Raw genomic sequence first — 14,744 nt, forward strand, 5'->3', positions numbered from 1 at the left:
TCACTCAAGTAATTCGCTGCCGATAAACTTATAAACAATGGCATCAACGATGCTCAAGGTGCATTAAGAATTGCCCCTTGAAACAAACAACAATATTTGCCACCGGTATCTGAAGAAAACTATAACATCGGGATTGCTCGACTTGAGTCTGCACACGGTTGCAAGCATCCGTGCCCAGACTCGGGGGCTACTTCCATCGGGAGCGTTGGACGCGCACCCGATAAAATTATCGACTCCTCTAGGATATTATCTGAATTATCGACTCCTCCAGGATATCACCCAAATTATCGACTCCTCCAGGATATCACCCAAATTATCGACTCCTCCAGGATATCATCCAAATTATCGACTCCTCCAGGATATCATCTGAATTATCGACTCCTCTGGGATATCATCTAAATTATCGGCTCCTCTGGGATATCATCTAAATTATTAACTCCTCTATCTATGACATCATCAGAGTCATCGGCATCATGTTCTCAAAACTCGAAGACATGTACGGTATTCGACTCAGCATTTTTTACACCCTATACATAACTATTTCATATTCATTTACAGGCTCGGGGGCTACTTCCATCGGAAGCGCTCGTCGCGCACCCGATAAAAAAATGGCAGCTTCGTCGACAAAGAAGAATAAACCAGAAGACGTCGGCATCAATGTCAAGATCTTCGAGTAGTACAACTTGAGTCTATGTGCGGCAGCAAGCACCCGCCCATAGACTCGGGGGGCTACTCCTATCGGGAGCGCTTCGCTCACTCGATAGAAAGCGACTTTGACTCTACATCAAGTACAAGATTCAACATTCAGCAGATGATCAAGACATTCGGATGATGAAAACTTTAGTCCCTGCCTGAAGCTTCACTTTGGCCAAACACTCGGGGGCTACTGATGTGGGCATAACCCTTCGGGTACTCGGCATTGCCATACCCAGTGCAGACTATGAAGCTGGATCAGCACAAGGACTCAAGAAGCTGGACCCACAAGGAAAATCAACTTGAATTACAAGAAAGAAGACTCCAACATGAATCCTACTAGGACTCTTGTAAACCCAAGCTTGGCTGATATATAAAGCCAGGCAAGGGCACCCCTTAGGGACATAATCAGAAACATAATCATAGAGGCGACACGCCTAGACACCGCAACCCGCAGATTAGAACTAGATTAGATACAATAACCCCGCCTATGGCGGCCCCTTGTACACATACTTTCATATACTGGATTGCTAGCAGGACGTAGCGATCCTCCACCGCGGGGACGTGAACCTGGGTACGTCGTGTACCGCCTCGCTCCCGGAACCTACATCGTCACCTTTCTCTAAAACCTAAGCCCCTCATGGTGGGCATTGCCGAGGAACCGCCTCGTCAGCAAGCTCCAGCGCTGTGTAGCAGAGGGCCTCTAGAGGAGGTAGAGCTCCTGGTCGAGGGCCTCCCTTCGGCCATCGAAAAAGGGGGCAAGGCAGCGGAGCCAGCAAAGGTCCCCTGTTGAAGAACTCGCCAGGCAACAAGGCAGCGCTCTAGCATGCCAAGATCAACAAGAGCTTCCAATTAGCAGCACACATGCTTTTTATTGCAGCAAGAAGGGGTGGGGAAGGAAGGAGCAAGACCAGCCGAGACATGATCTTGCCATGGATGCGGCACCAAGGTGCTAGCATGAGATCCACCGATGCCCTTCTCAGTTCCAAGATCCAGAGAACGAAGAACTGGAGAAGCAGCACCACCAGATTCGGATCTAGCCGCATCATTATTCGTTGGGAGAGAGCAAAAAACTAGAAGATCTAAGACTAGAAGGAGCCAGACCTCTCTCCAACACATCGTCAGCCACCATGGCCACCGGCGGCGAGGGGGAGAGAGGCCGGCGAGAGGAACTAGGAGGGGAAAGCTCAAGAAGAGCAAGTCTCCAAGGGGTATCTACTGTAGCGAGACGAGAGCTAGGAGGGGGGAATGTTTGTTAGCAAATATGAAGTAAAAAACATGTAAGGCAAGGAGCTAGTGTGTGGCTACATGGTCCCTCGCCATTCGTTGGATGACAACATCAACATCGCATGTTTTGCTTTCCGCGGCAAAATTGGCGTCCACACACGTAAATTGCTCTCTTGTGAAAGTAGTAGCACTTCTATTTCATCAAGTGTTTGACCACTCGATCTTGACCGACCGTGGTCATACTTTTTTTAGGACCAAGATTGCATGGTGTGATACTCCAAGAATATTCTCACACGTATCGTTATTATTTTATTTAGGTATTGGACATTGCTTACATTATTGCCGCCGGAGGTTGAACAAAATTATATAGTGGGCTATTGTGGAAAACTTACAGTTCCCGTAAAAGAAAGTAAAATCTGTTATGAGATCTTATTAAAGCACTTCGTATGCCTGGGAGCTTGTTTTGTTGTTCATTTTGCTGATTCTAATCCTTCTCCTAATTCACAGATTCGCCTTTTCTCTGGCGAAAGATAATCTACATTAGCGTACGTACAAGTAGACTCTTTTGAGCTTTCAGCAAGACAAGCACTGCCCTAGGTTCCCTTCACATCCAACAAATGCATGTTCAATTTTCTAGGAACAATCAGAGTTCGACTTGCCCTTTGAGGGAACAAACAAAATGCATTTGTACATTCCTGCTACTAGAAGAAAAGAAAGATCTTTCTCACATTAGGTGGGGAGATGAAGAAAACAGGAAGCGTATGCATTGGACGTCCTGCGAAAAACTGACATGACCAAAATCACATGGTGGTATCGGATTCAGGGATCTCATAATTTTTAACCAGGCTCTCTTGGCTAGTCAAGCTTGACGTTTAATCCAATTCCCTAACAGTTTATGTGCTCATTTATTAAGGGCAAGAGATACTATCCATCTGCATACCTTTTTGACACAGCGTTTATCCAGAACGTGTCGCCGGCGTGGGAAGGGGGGTAATGCATGGTCTGAAGTTGCTGAAGAAAGGGGCTATTTGGAGGATTGGGTCTGGATCAAGCGTGCGGATCTTTCGTGATAACTGGGTCCCCCGATCAAATACTCTAAAAGTTCTGGCTAGGAGAGGGAATTTGAGGCGTCACTGGGTTTCGGAACACATAAACCCTGTCACTAGAACTTGGGGTGAAGAGAGGGCTCGAGAGTGTTGTATTCCTATGGATGCAGAGGCTATTCTGGTAATTAAGATCCCGAGTAGACAATGTGATGATTTTGTTGCTTGGTTTTCAGAGAGTAATGGCGAGTCTCAGCGGTGGGAAGTCTAGTATGGAACCCGATGGAGACAGGAAAATTTGGGATTTAATATTGAAGGCCAAGGTTCCTCAGAAACTTTGTATTTTTGCTTGGAAGGTGGCTTCATCGACCATGGTTGTTCGGTCAACCTTGCATCGACGTATAAACTCGGTAAACCCTACGTGTGCTATCTGCGGGGTTGAAAGAGAAGACGCACATCATGCTCTTGTCCGATGCATGTTGGCAAAAGCCCTATGATATGAACTCTGAGGCCATTAGGAACTGCCTACTGAACAGATGAGAACAAAAATCATTTTCATGCTGTGGAGAGTATGGCACCATCGTAACAACATTGTCCATGGGGACAGAAAGACGAGGGTTTCAGATTCGGTACCCTACCTTTCTAGCTACCTCGTTTCCTATGTGTCTGCAACCGGAGCTGGTTGGGAGCTGAAAGGCAAAAATCTAGCTGAGCTGGAGCACCTAGTAACTACTGATGGCACGCCCGCTGTGTCGAGGCGGATTGCCCCGACAGAAGGTGAGCTGAAGGAGAATGTAGACGCAGCCTGGGATCCACCGAGCAGAAGAGCTGGCATTGGCATTATGGTATGTGATCATAAAGGTTTACCAGTTCTGACGGATTGGAGGCTTATCCCCGGGTGTGCAAGTGCAGAAGATGCTGAAGCGCTAGCATGTTTGAAGGGTTTCAAACATTTGATTGCTCTTAATGGTCGGTCGTATGTCCTTGAGTCTAACTGTTTGCGGGCTGTTCAAGTTCTTACGTGTGATGAAATGGACAAATCCAATAATTGGTGCATTTATAGCGAAAGTAGGGAGCTACTGAAAGTGTATTCTAGTACTAGAATCTCCAAAGTGGAACGGGGTGAGTAATTTGTAGCTCATAGTTTAGCATAATTAGGTAAGAGTGGTACTTCGGGTTGCCTCCTTGGCTCTGTTCGGACATGTGTGTTGGAGGGTGTCCAGAAGGATTGTAATTTGACTCTGCATGACTGAAGCAGCAAGTTTCTAACACATTCTTTTCCTTATCAGGGTACCTAAGGGGACTGGAAAGTTTTTAAGGAGGCGGCTTGCTTGCTTAATATATTATGCATTTTTGTTTCAAAAAAAAGAAGAAAAAGAAGCTCGACATTTTTTGAGCAACGCATATAAACTTCACCTGTGTTGTGCAAATAAAGTAAGAGGCCCATAGCCCAACATGATCCGTCTAATGGACCAGGAGGGTAGTTTCGCTTTTCGAGCCAAAAACGGATGCGCCTCTGCAACATGTACCTTTTGAAAAGGTAAATCTTATATGCCACCCGTTGCAGCACCAAAGCTTCGCACCGCGTACCCTTCGACACTTGTGTGCGGTGAGTGGGTCAGGGACGTTAGTGGCGATGGCCACCGAAAAACAGGAAGACGGTGGTGGCCACCCGGAGAAGATGGGGACGTGACTACGACCATCATCATCGACATTGGGAACGACGAGGCTAGGCCAAGACCTCACTGGAGACGGGGATGACGGGGCTAGACGCGGAGTCGCTGGCGAAGGTGAGGAATGAAACTTAGGGTTAGGGTGCGATTGGGGTGCATCGACTCATGCAGAGGCCGGGGAATACCCCCATTTAGAAGAAAAAAAGGTGCGATTGGGGTGCGGGAGCAAGCCAGCGATGAGGTCTTAGAATTTAGGTTGAGTGGGTTCGCGGGAGTCGGAGGTCGGAGGGCTTCAGAGGGAGGTTGGGGCGGTGGTGGACCAATGGTGTTGGCGGATCGAGGAGGGTGAGGCAGCACCAGCCACAGGTAGCCGCAGTAGGCTGCCTGGCCGACTCTGCGTCTGGAGGAAGAAGAGCCAAGGAAGAAGAAGAATGTGGGTCATGTCCCACGACACCATGTTGCGTATGGCACGTCGCTTCGACACCGCAAAAGGCGTTGTATGGGCTCCCTTTTTTTGAAAATGTGAAAATAACATATATACACTTCCTCCATCTAAAAATAAGTATCTAGGTCTTTTTTAGCTACGGATGTATCTATAACATTTTTTATTTAAACGAGGCAAAAGTTTTACCTTTACATCGATATAGAAGGAACAAACATCGCGCGGCCGAAGCCAAACCGAAAAATAAAGGAAAAACACATGGGATTCAGTTTGTGATGTATCTATAACTAAGATGTGTCAAGATATATCCGTATCTCGACAAAACCAAGATTCTTATTTTATCATAGAGAAGGTTGTAATAATTTGTAAAAGCATATGATACAAATTTATATGTAGAGACCAAACTCGAAAGTGCATCCCAATTAAGAAGGGAAGACCGTGCACATATTCCACTTTTGTTTGACCGGACCCGAGAGTCCCGGATCTAGCACTGCAAATTGCAACGCAGCAAGGAAGAGAGCCGGCAGAAACGACGAAGCTCTCCTAGTCGTTGGGGCGCCGTTTCAAACACCAAAAGGTGGAGGCGGCCAACTCCATCCACTACCTACCGCTGTGGCTGTCTGTGCCCGCAGCGTCACAACCGAGCCGGCAGAGCACTACATAAGACGCCCGAGTTCGTCGCAGCTAAGCCGCACACACGCCAAGAAGCACTCGCCGGGATCTCCTCTCGCCGCATCTCTCATTGTTTAAGCGTGACCACAAACATCCCCACAATCACATCGCCGTCGTCACCACCGTCCTCCTCCTCGTCGACATGGTCGGAAGCAGCCCGATGCAGGCGGTGCTGGTGGCGCCGGGCGTCAAGGACAAGAAGGTCATCGCCTTCAAGCGCGACGCGCTCAAGGAGAAGGACGCCGTGTCCGCGCTCATGCGCACCATCTCCGCGCCCGGCAGCGGCGTGCGCAGCGCCTTCTACGTCTTCGACCTCGCCCGCGTCGTCGACCTGCACCGCGCCTGGCGCCGCGCGCTCGCCGGCGTGCGCCCCTGCTACGCCGTCAAGTGCAACCCGGAGCCGGCGCTCCTCGGCGCGCTCGCCACGCTCGGGGCCGGCTTCGACTGCGCCAGCCGCAGGGAGATCGAGGCGGTGCTCGCACTGGGCGTCGAGCCCAGCAGCATCGTGTACGCCAACCCGTGCAAGCCCGAGGCGCACCTCGAGTACGCGGCGGAGGTGGGCGTTAACCTCACCACCTACGACTCCGAGGAGGAGGTGGCCAAGATCAAGCGCTGCCACCCGAACTGCGACCTCGTGCTCCGCATCAAGGGCCCCGACGGCGGCGACGTGCGCGTGGACCTCGGCGCCAAGTACGGCGCGCACGCCGACGAGGTCCTCCCGCTCCTCCGCGCCGCACAGCGCGCGGGGCTCAACGTGGCGGGTGTCTCCTTCCACGTCGGCAGCGGCGCGGCCAACACGGACGTGTACCGCGGCGCCATCGAGGCCGCACGGAACGTCTTCGACCAGGCCCTCGCCCTCGGCATGCCGCCCATGCGCGTGCTCGACATCGGGGGCGGCTTCATGGCCGGGCCGGCCTTCGACGAGGCCGCCACGGTCATCAACGCCGCCCTCGACCGATACTTCGGGGACCTGGCGCCCTGCGTGGAGGTGATCGGCGAGCCCGGGAGGTACTTCGCCGAGACGGCCTTCACCATGGCGGCGCGCGTCATCGGGAAGCGCACGCGCGGCGAGGTGCGCGAGTACTGGATCGACGACGGCCTCTACGGCACCCTCAGCTGCATCCCCATGGACCACTACGTGCCGCGCCCGAGGCCCCTCGCCGCGCCGCGCGCCGGCGACAAGACGTACGCCTCCACCGTGTTCGGCCCGACCTGCGACTCCCTCGACACCGTGGTCACCGGCTACCAGCTGCCGGAGATGAGCGTGGGGGACTGGCTCGTCTTCGACGACATGGGCGCCTACACCACCGCCTCCGGCTCCAACTTCAACGGCTTCTCCACGTCCGACATCAACATCTACTATGCATACTCCAGCTGAGCCAGATACTACGTGATGTGGACAACAAGTGTACGTAGCAAACGCTAGTATTGGATTTGTTTTACTCGCTTATTATACAAAACGGTGTACTAAGCTCGTACAAAAATGTACGTACGTGCTTTCTTGATTCTAATTTTCTGAGTATTAGGTATACACATGTATCCGATGTTGAAATTATTTGTTTGTTCCTGAAAAGAGGTTCTACAGTATACGCAACGCGTCTATGTATGCCATGTTCTCGCCGTTGTAAATATACAATTACAATCGTAAAGCACTTCATAGTAAAGCAAAGTGTACAATGCGCCCACCCCTTTAGTATATGAATTTAATTTTTTGTGTTGAATTTGAAAAGGCCATATCTAATGAAATATATATGCCAGACTACAGTTCGTTTATATTTGTGTATTTCTTTCGATGGCATCTTTTAAATTAGCCTAAAAATGGTTCATTCTGACAAGATCCCGAATTCTAATTTTCAAGCACATTTAAACATAATGATGCACAATAGAACTCGGCATAACAAGATCAAAAAATTGCGTCGATCTCCAAAATAAATTCCAAGGCAATTGCCAAATTTTTTCTAACTCTCATGAACCTAGTTTATTTGTTTCAAAGCAAAGTTTCACCAAGTTTCAACATTCGATTTTAAAAAATTATAAATAATACAGTAGTATTCAATATTGGGCATTTTCTCTATAGCTTTCTTCACTAGGAAACCCAAATAAACGGTTTTCAAAATTGATCTTCTTATTTAAAAGCTATAGATTTTCCAAGTTTTGCAACTAGTTTCTATAAAGTGTGGAATGAGAAAGAAGGAATCTGACATTTACTCTGAAAAAGTGAAAGAGAAAGAGGGATGGCCCGTGCATAGAACAAATATCGCTCTCCAAAGTGTGTTCACTTCTGTGTCGAACATACAGTATACAAATACAAGCTGAAAAAAAATGACTCAAACGTAACTAAAACACGACAAAAGTACGTGAAACTTCATCAATATGACTGAAATACCATTAGGAAAAAGTGGCTAAAACTTCAAATAAGTTAAATCTTCAACGTTTTGATGATTCCACTTATGAAAAAGTTCATTATCTTTAGAACCATCACGCCTTTTTTATTTTTTTCCAAAATAGATTCTTCGTACCTTGGCCTCTCTCTATATACGTTCTACTAATGATATTTTGAATATTAAGTATTTAAGCAAATCAGGCATCCACATGTCCATCTTTTAGTTGTAATTTTTCATGAAAAAATACAGGTTATGCATCATTAATATGAATGGCAAGTGTACAACCTAAAAGTTGCTTCTCAATGTATTGCCAATTCACACAAGGTGGCCATTGAAGGAGGAGCGCATATGTTGCTCCTCATCTCAACTTCCTATTTAGTCAAAGGAGTCTTGGGTTGCTTGGATTATCTGCGATCAAGATTTTTTTAGCAACTTTTCTATTGCCAGTTCACACAAGGGCTCCTTTTTTTTTTGCCTTTTCTATTGATTGACTCGCTTGTGGATCTTCTGTAATTAAAACTTTTCTATCTAATCGATTGGCAGTTTGGCTGCCCCTTCTTCAAAAAAAGAAAAACTGAGAATCCAGTAGGTGACTAAAAATAGTAGTATGCCCGTTCAAAAAATAAAATAATATACCCACGTGACCTTAATCAACAATCCCCGCCATTTCCATATGTAAGACGAGTTCTCCCCTCCTGCGATGACCCCAAGGATTCGGTGTCTCAACACGTGAAGTGAGCTCGGTCCAATGTAAGTTGCTGCTGGTAGTCGTTTGTTCTAATTTAAACTTTGTCATCACCACCTACTCTAGTTAACTACCGTTATATTTTGACAAGGAGTACTATATTGGCAACTCTGAATATTCCATCGGTAGTTGTCGGCGCTAATGAAGGCGTACACACGCGCTTTTCTGACTCTTGTGTTTGTTCTGCCGGCGGTAAAGCAGCCCCAGTTCAACGTTGCCGCAGTGCGGAGTCGCGTCATATCGAGATCATGCTGTTGACTGTCACTCTGTCAGTGTCACTAGATCAAGACACAGGACAAGCACAAAAAAAAGAACCCGGCGATATTCCATTCACCTTTCTGGGCTCTAATCCCTTAACACGCAAGCTGGGCTGTTAATCCACACTAGATAGATGGGGCCTGTAAATTTCTCATGAATAATCTGGGCTTAATCTCTGTGCGTGAAGCAATGTAACACCACAGTCCTGCCTAAAGTCCAGACTACTAGATATGGCCCATACAAACTCGGACTTGTTCAAATCTCACGCGCGCAGGCAGAGCGGCAAGAGGTCGCTTGTTCGATCGATCTCACATTGCATTGCATTGGCCGATCGAGCACCATGAGAACGCCAGACTGCCAGTCCTGCCGGATCGAGATGGACGTGCCGCCCCCGACGGAGCTGGCAGTGCTCTGTCAGGAGCTCCGGCGCCTCCACGTGTCTAGCGTCGGCGAGGAGGACGAGGACCGCCTCGGCGCGCTCCCCGACGACGTGCTGCATCTCCTGCTCTGCCGCCTCGACACCCGCTCCACGCTCTCGCGCCAGTGGTCGCGCCTCGCGCGGGAGCTCCCGACTCTCGAGTTCAAGGTCAGCGACGTCCTTCCGGAGCGCTACAGTCGGCAGTGGCATCACGGCAGGAGTGGAAATGGAGCGAGGAAGACAGAGGCGCCGTGCTGAGAAATATAGAGGATGAGACCTGTGCTGACAAATGGTAGTCACAAGAAATCAAATATCACCCCCGTGTGGGGAAGTAATAGTTTCCTAGGTAATCTCTGTTTTCTGCAATGCCTGGACCACGAGTTTAAATCCCTCTTGCAGCTGTTTTAACTGCTCGGACATGCCCTCCACACGGTAACCATACTTACGACAAATATTTGCGAAAGTCCCGTTCTCCCTGATGCGAGACAACTCAAAAGCTGCAATAACAAAAATATCAAGTGCACTCAGTTACCATCCTCAAAATAAGGCCAAGCCATGCGACAAGGGCTGCGACTCAATGCTTACCAATTTTACTATACGGTTTGCGCCTCAGGTCCCTCTCCTTCTGATACGCCTTTGCGCACAGGAAGCCATCGATGCACAGGGAGACATGCTCCATGATCTGGTCTAGAATTATCACCTCACCGGGCGATGGTGCACCGAGTGCATCTGATGTTCCAATGTCCTTCAGGATTTGCAAGATGGTTGCAAGAATTTTCGCAGTGGTGCTGGTCTCGGCACCGTCGTGATTGTCAGAGAAAGTTGTATCACACTGACAGGAAAGGCGGTAGATTGAACCCTGAGCTTTACCCTGAAGCATTTCCATTTTCTCTCCTGCTTTTCTGAATGCACCTGCCATTGAAAAACCACATTAGTCCACCAACAGGTCAACAGCTAGTTCTACAGTAAAATCTATATACTCCATAAATATATAATCAAAATGCGGCTCCACTCTGCATAGCCCAGGTAAATTAGGGAGAGAATGCATGTCAAATGGAAGGACGTGAAGGCTTGTAAAAATAGGAATCCATGTGCATAAGATGGCTCACCCAGTGCTACTTATTAGAGTTGTTTAAGCTGCATTTGACTTACCACAATCTAGAAGCAACATCACAAGAAGGGCCTCAGGAGCAAAATCGAAATAATGCTCCCTCCTTCTCAACATATTGGTCAACTCTGCACATGCATCTTCTATGCTAGAAGAGATTCCTTGAATCAGTGAAGCAGCGTAGCGTGCAAGTTGGATACCGTGAGGGACATCTCTGGCAGCATTCGCAGAATTCTCTAGTTTATTGAACTTCACTTTCTTCAGCCATTCAAGCATAATATTATTATCATCCATACGAAATATGTTAAAGGGGTAGCCCACAGCTCCCACCTTGCCCATAATGCCCAGCATCAGCCTCAAGCAGGATTCTCTCAACTGCATCATGTACTCTATCAACTGACCATAAAAATAGTCAGATGTATCTATGAGTGGAGTAATTGGGTAAAAATCATCTCTATAATCGTCGTCCACCAGTACATCTGAAAGAACACATGACAGTCAGACAATGCAAACTGCAAGCATGATTTGTTGTGTTTGTCATGAAATCCTAGATTGTACCATATAACTCCTACAACAACAAAAACAACAACAACGCCTTTATTCCCAAACAAGTTGGGGTAGGGTACCATATAACTCCTAAATAAAGAGATTTGTAGTGCAGTTGAAGCAAGGTGATAAGAAAAACAAGAAAATAGACAAAGCAGTACAATTTTAAAGCGAGTACCTCTTCCTCGCTTTTTAGTAGATTCAACTGATTGGCATCCAGAGGAAGCAGGCATCTCATACTCTGCAATAGAACCATGTTAAAATGGTATGACGGTTAAGGGAACAAATTAGTTCAGCGCAGATTATTTGCACTCACCTTGTTTTACATGTAAATGATCACAGCTTACATAGTCCAGTAAAGTGTCAAAAGATTTCTGCTCGTTGCTGTTAGGAGACAGACCTACCAGGCCTGAACATTTAAGATCATGCAGAGCCAGAATCAACTTGCTGTAGTAGAACGCATTGGTCTTTCGAACACTCCAATCTGGTTCAGGTAGAGATTTGAAATCCATCCTAACATGCATAGCAATATCAGGTACTGAACCTGCACAAGGGAAGAGTTTCGCAGATTTTCGTACATGAGCACAACAGCCATGGAATTGCATGGGCAATAAAACATGTAACTACTTACAATTATCAGATGAAAAAGGAATTTTAAAAGTTGCAAGTATATGGATTTAGCTGGCCAATATTCAAATTTCAATAACTCTTCTTTTTTGGTGGTTGGGTTCAGTAACTCAACTTAATTGGAACAAACAAATTAATACTCAAACTGAATGAAAACCCCTTTCAAGGAAGAGGGAAACATCATTCTGTTTAGGTAATAGCTAGACAGTCGTAAAGATGTGCAAGGGCATGGAGCATCATAATTCTTTCATGTAAATAACAGGCATCATGGAAGGTGTCATTAAGAGCATAACCGTAACGATATGGACTGTAACAAGGCCTTTAAAATATATCTCATCAGTTAAGAAGTCAAGCATTACTATATGCATGCTTAAAAAATGGAGGAAAGGCTGACATTGAGTAAAATAAGACTCTTCACTCACCACTTTTGTGACTCAAATCCTGGAAGTGTGGGATCAACTCTGTAAGAGGGCCTGTTAACTCTATAAGCTCCTCGACAGCTGATATTGTTTGCGAGCAGGACAAAGTATGATAACCTGCAGGGTCCATCGAATATTCCCATTGGACATCTGTGAAGGAACAACATCAGAACTGAAGTCAGAGTAGTTGTCCAGAAATGAAAGGGGAGCCTGAAAGACTATCAGACCGCAGTACATCCTGACCTCACAACATGTGATTTAGTTAAATAACCAAAACTATTAATCTAATACAATATTGCAACGCATTACCTTCTGATTCTTCCTTAGCTTCATGGTATGCAATCGCACATCTGATAAGTCTCTTAATTTCTCTGTAGTACACAACTTCATCATCAGATGGTGGGTCATAAAGGCGCTGACGTGCCATGCAGAGTAGGAGTGTCAAGATTTTCTGCAGGATATATTCTCGACCAACTAGAGGCACTTGAGAGTTGCACCTATCAGAGCTGATGTTCACTTCTATAATCTTTTCTTGGCTCCCTAGTTTGAACATACACAAAAAAAGTTGTTAAATCCAAAAGAGATAGCATGTTATGTTGTCACAAGTTCCAGCACAAGTACAGTTGAATTTTGATGAGATAATAGATATTCATACCGGCTGTCTGAGAAGCTACGACCGCATCAACCAGATGGTTAAATACATTATGTAATAACCTTCCTTCAACTCCTGATACCAAAATATTAGGGGACGCCTTCTTTCGATGTGCTATTGACATAATGCGTGCATAGCGACTTCCATTGTCATACTTGACCCGACGGCGTTTCCTCACGGTTTCGCTGCCTGAAAATGAATGGTACCACACGAGCACATTATCAGAATTCTTGTTGTTTATTACCTGAATAGTAAATAAACTATATTTGACCTGCTGCATTTGAATTGTTGACAAAAACCATTCTGCAATGGGCAGTTTGAACAGACTGTTTAACATTTATCATAGCAGGCTACTGACTAGTGAGCAACACAACGTAATAGTAGTCCATCTAAAATACATTTTTCTCCAGAAGGAAAGCACACGCATATGATATAGCAGTACTCATTATCGATGTTTTTTGTTCGCTGCAGGCACATGACAATCCATCGGTATGCACAGACCATGTAGGGGGAAAAACAAGCAAGTATGTATGTATACTCGGGAGAGAGAATCGATGTACAGAAGAGTGTTTTGCTGCAGGGGAGGAAGCAGCAAAGCAGGGAGTGTTGTGTTAACTCACCTTCCGCGATGGGCTTGCTCTGTTGCTCATCACCAGTCTCAACTTTTACTTTGACAGAAGAAAATGCATGGTGATCTGCATATATGGTACTAGTTAATATTGAGTAGGCTGACAATGCAGGGCATAAAAAGAATGTGCACACATATATGGTGGTAATGTTGAGTAGGCAGGCAGTAGAGGAAGCAGACCTTGTGAGATGTGCTTGCTCTGTTGCTCATCACCAGTCTCGACCTTTACTTTGACAGAAGAAAATGCATGGTGATCTGCATATGTGGTACTAGTTAATATTGAGTAGGCTGGCAATGCATGACATAAAAAGAATGTGCACACATATATGGTGGTAATGTTGAGTAGGCAGGCAATAGAGGAAGCAGACCTTGTGGGAAGGGCTTGCTCTTTTGTTCTTCACCAATCTCGACCTTTACTTTGACAGAAGAAAACGCATGGTGTTCTGCAAATATGTGGTCATTAATATTGAGTAGGCAGGCATTGCAGGCCACAAAAAGAATGTGCGCTCATACATGGAGGAGGTGATTGGCAGTGCAGAGACTCACTCACCAGCAGGGGCTTGATGGTCAGCCTCCTCTTTTTTCACGGTAGCTGAACCACGCACGGAGGCAGCTTGCAGCCGTTGCAATCTGCGTCTTGAGACTGTCAGCATCCTGTCTGTGCATCACAATCACGCTGGAGGTCAAGAAAAATCCCTACTTTGCGTTTCACAGTACTGGGAACCGAAAGCGATGGGATAGGTACAGGATGAATAAGTAAAATCAATGCTTGGGACAGGTATCGTAGGTGAAAATCGAGCGCGGAAAGGAAATCGGTGAGCAATGCTTGCCCCCCACCACCACAGTGCTTGGGGGAAAGCAGTGTAGGGTTCCTAAGCTGAGCTGAGGGAGAAACCGACCAAAATGCATCGACGGAGGGCAAGGGAAATCGAAGGCAAACCCACCTGACCTGACCCGAGCCTTGTCCTGATCGAGATGTCGTCGTCCGCGGTGGATTAGAGCGTGCCCGGCGATTTCTGTTTTCGATCTCGAGCCTCGGCTATGCCCTTCCTAAAAAGAGAAGATTTCTTTATCTCCAGAGCCCAGCCCCCTTGGAAGAGTCGGACCCGGAGTTGTGAGCTCTGGTGCAGCCCGACCCGACCAGCCAGGCCTTTTGAGAGCATCTCCAGTAGCTTCCTCGAAAGCATCCTCCAAATCGATTTAGGACGT

The 14,744-nt window shown here is 46.8% G+C and overlaps 1 protein-coding gene across 1 annotated transcript; it reads left to right on the forward strand.

The window, feature by feature from the left end:
* The first annotated feature begins 5,782 nt into the window (after positions 1-5,782).
* Positions 5,783-7,419, forward strand: LOC124655363 (ornithine decarboxylase-like). The gene has a single exon (XM_047194271.1). It carries the CDS (start codon positions 5,893-5,895, stop codon positions 7,126-7,128), a length of 1,236 nt encoding a protein of 411 aa, XP_047050227.1. The 5' UTR covers positions 5,783-5,892; the 3' UTR covers positions 7,129-7,419.
* Positions 7,420-14,744: the final 7,325 nt, after the last annotated feature.

Source organism: Lolium rigidum, chromosome 5, assembly GCF_022539505.1.
Source record: "Lolium rigidum isolate FL_2022 chromosome 5, APGP_CSIRO_Lrig_0.1, whole genome shotgun sequence".
NCBI lineage: Eukaryota > Viridiplantae > Streptophyta > Magnoliopsida > Poales > Poaceae > Lolium > Lolium rigidum.

What these genes read in the sequence shown, in the direction of transcription:
- LOC124655363 (XM_047194271.1), top strand. Translation starts at nt 5,893, where the DNA reads ATGGTCGGAAGCAGCCCGATGCAGGCGGTGCTGGTGGCGCCGGGCGTC.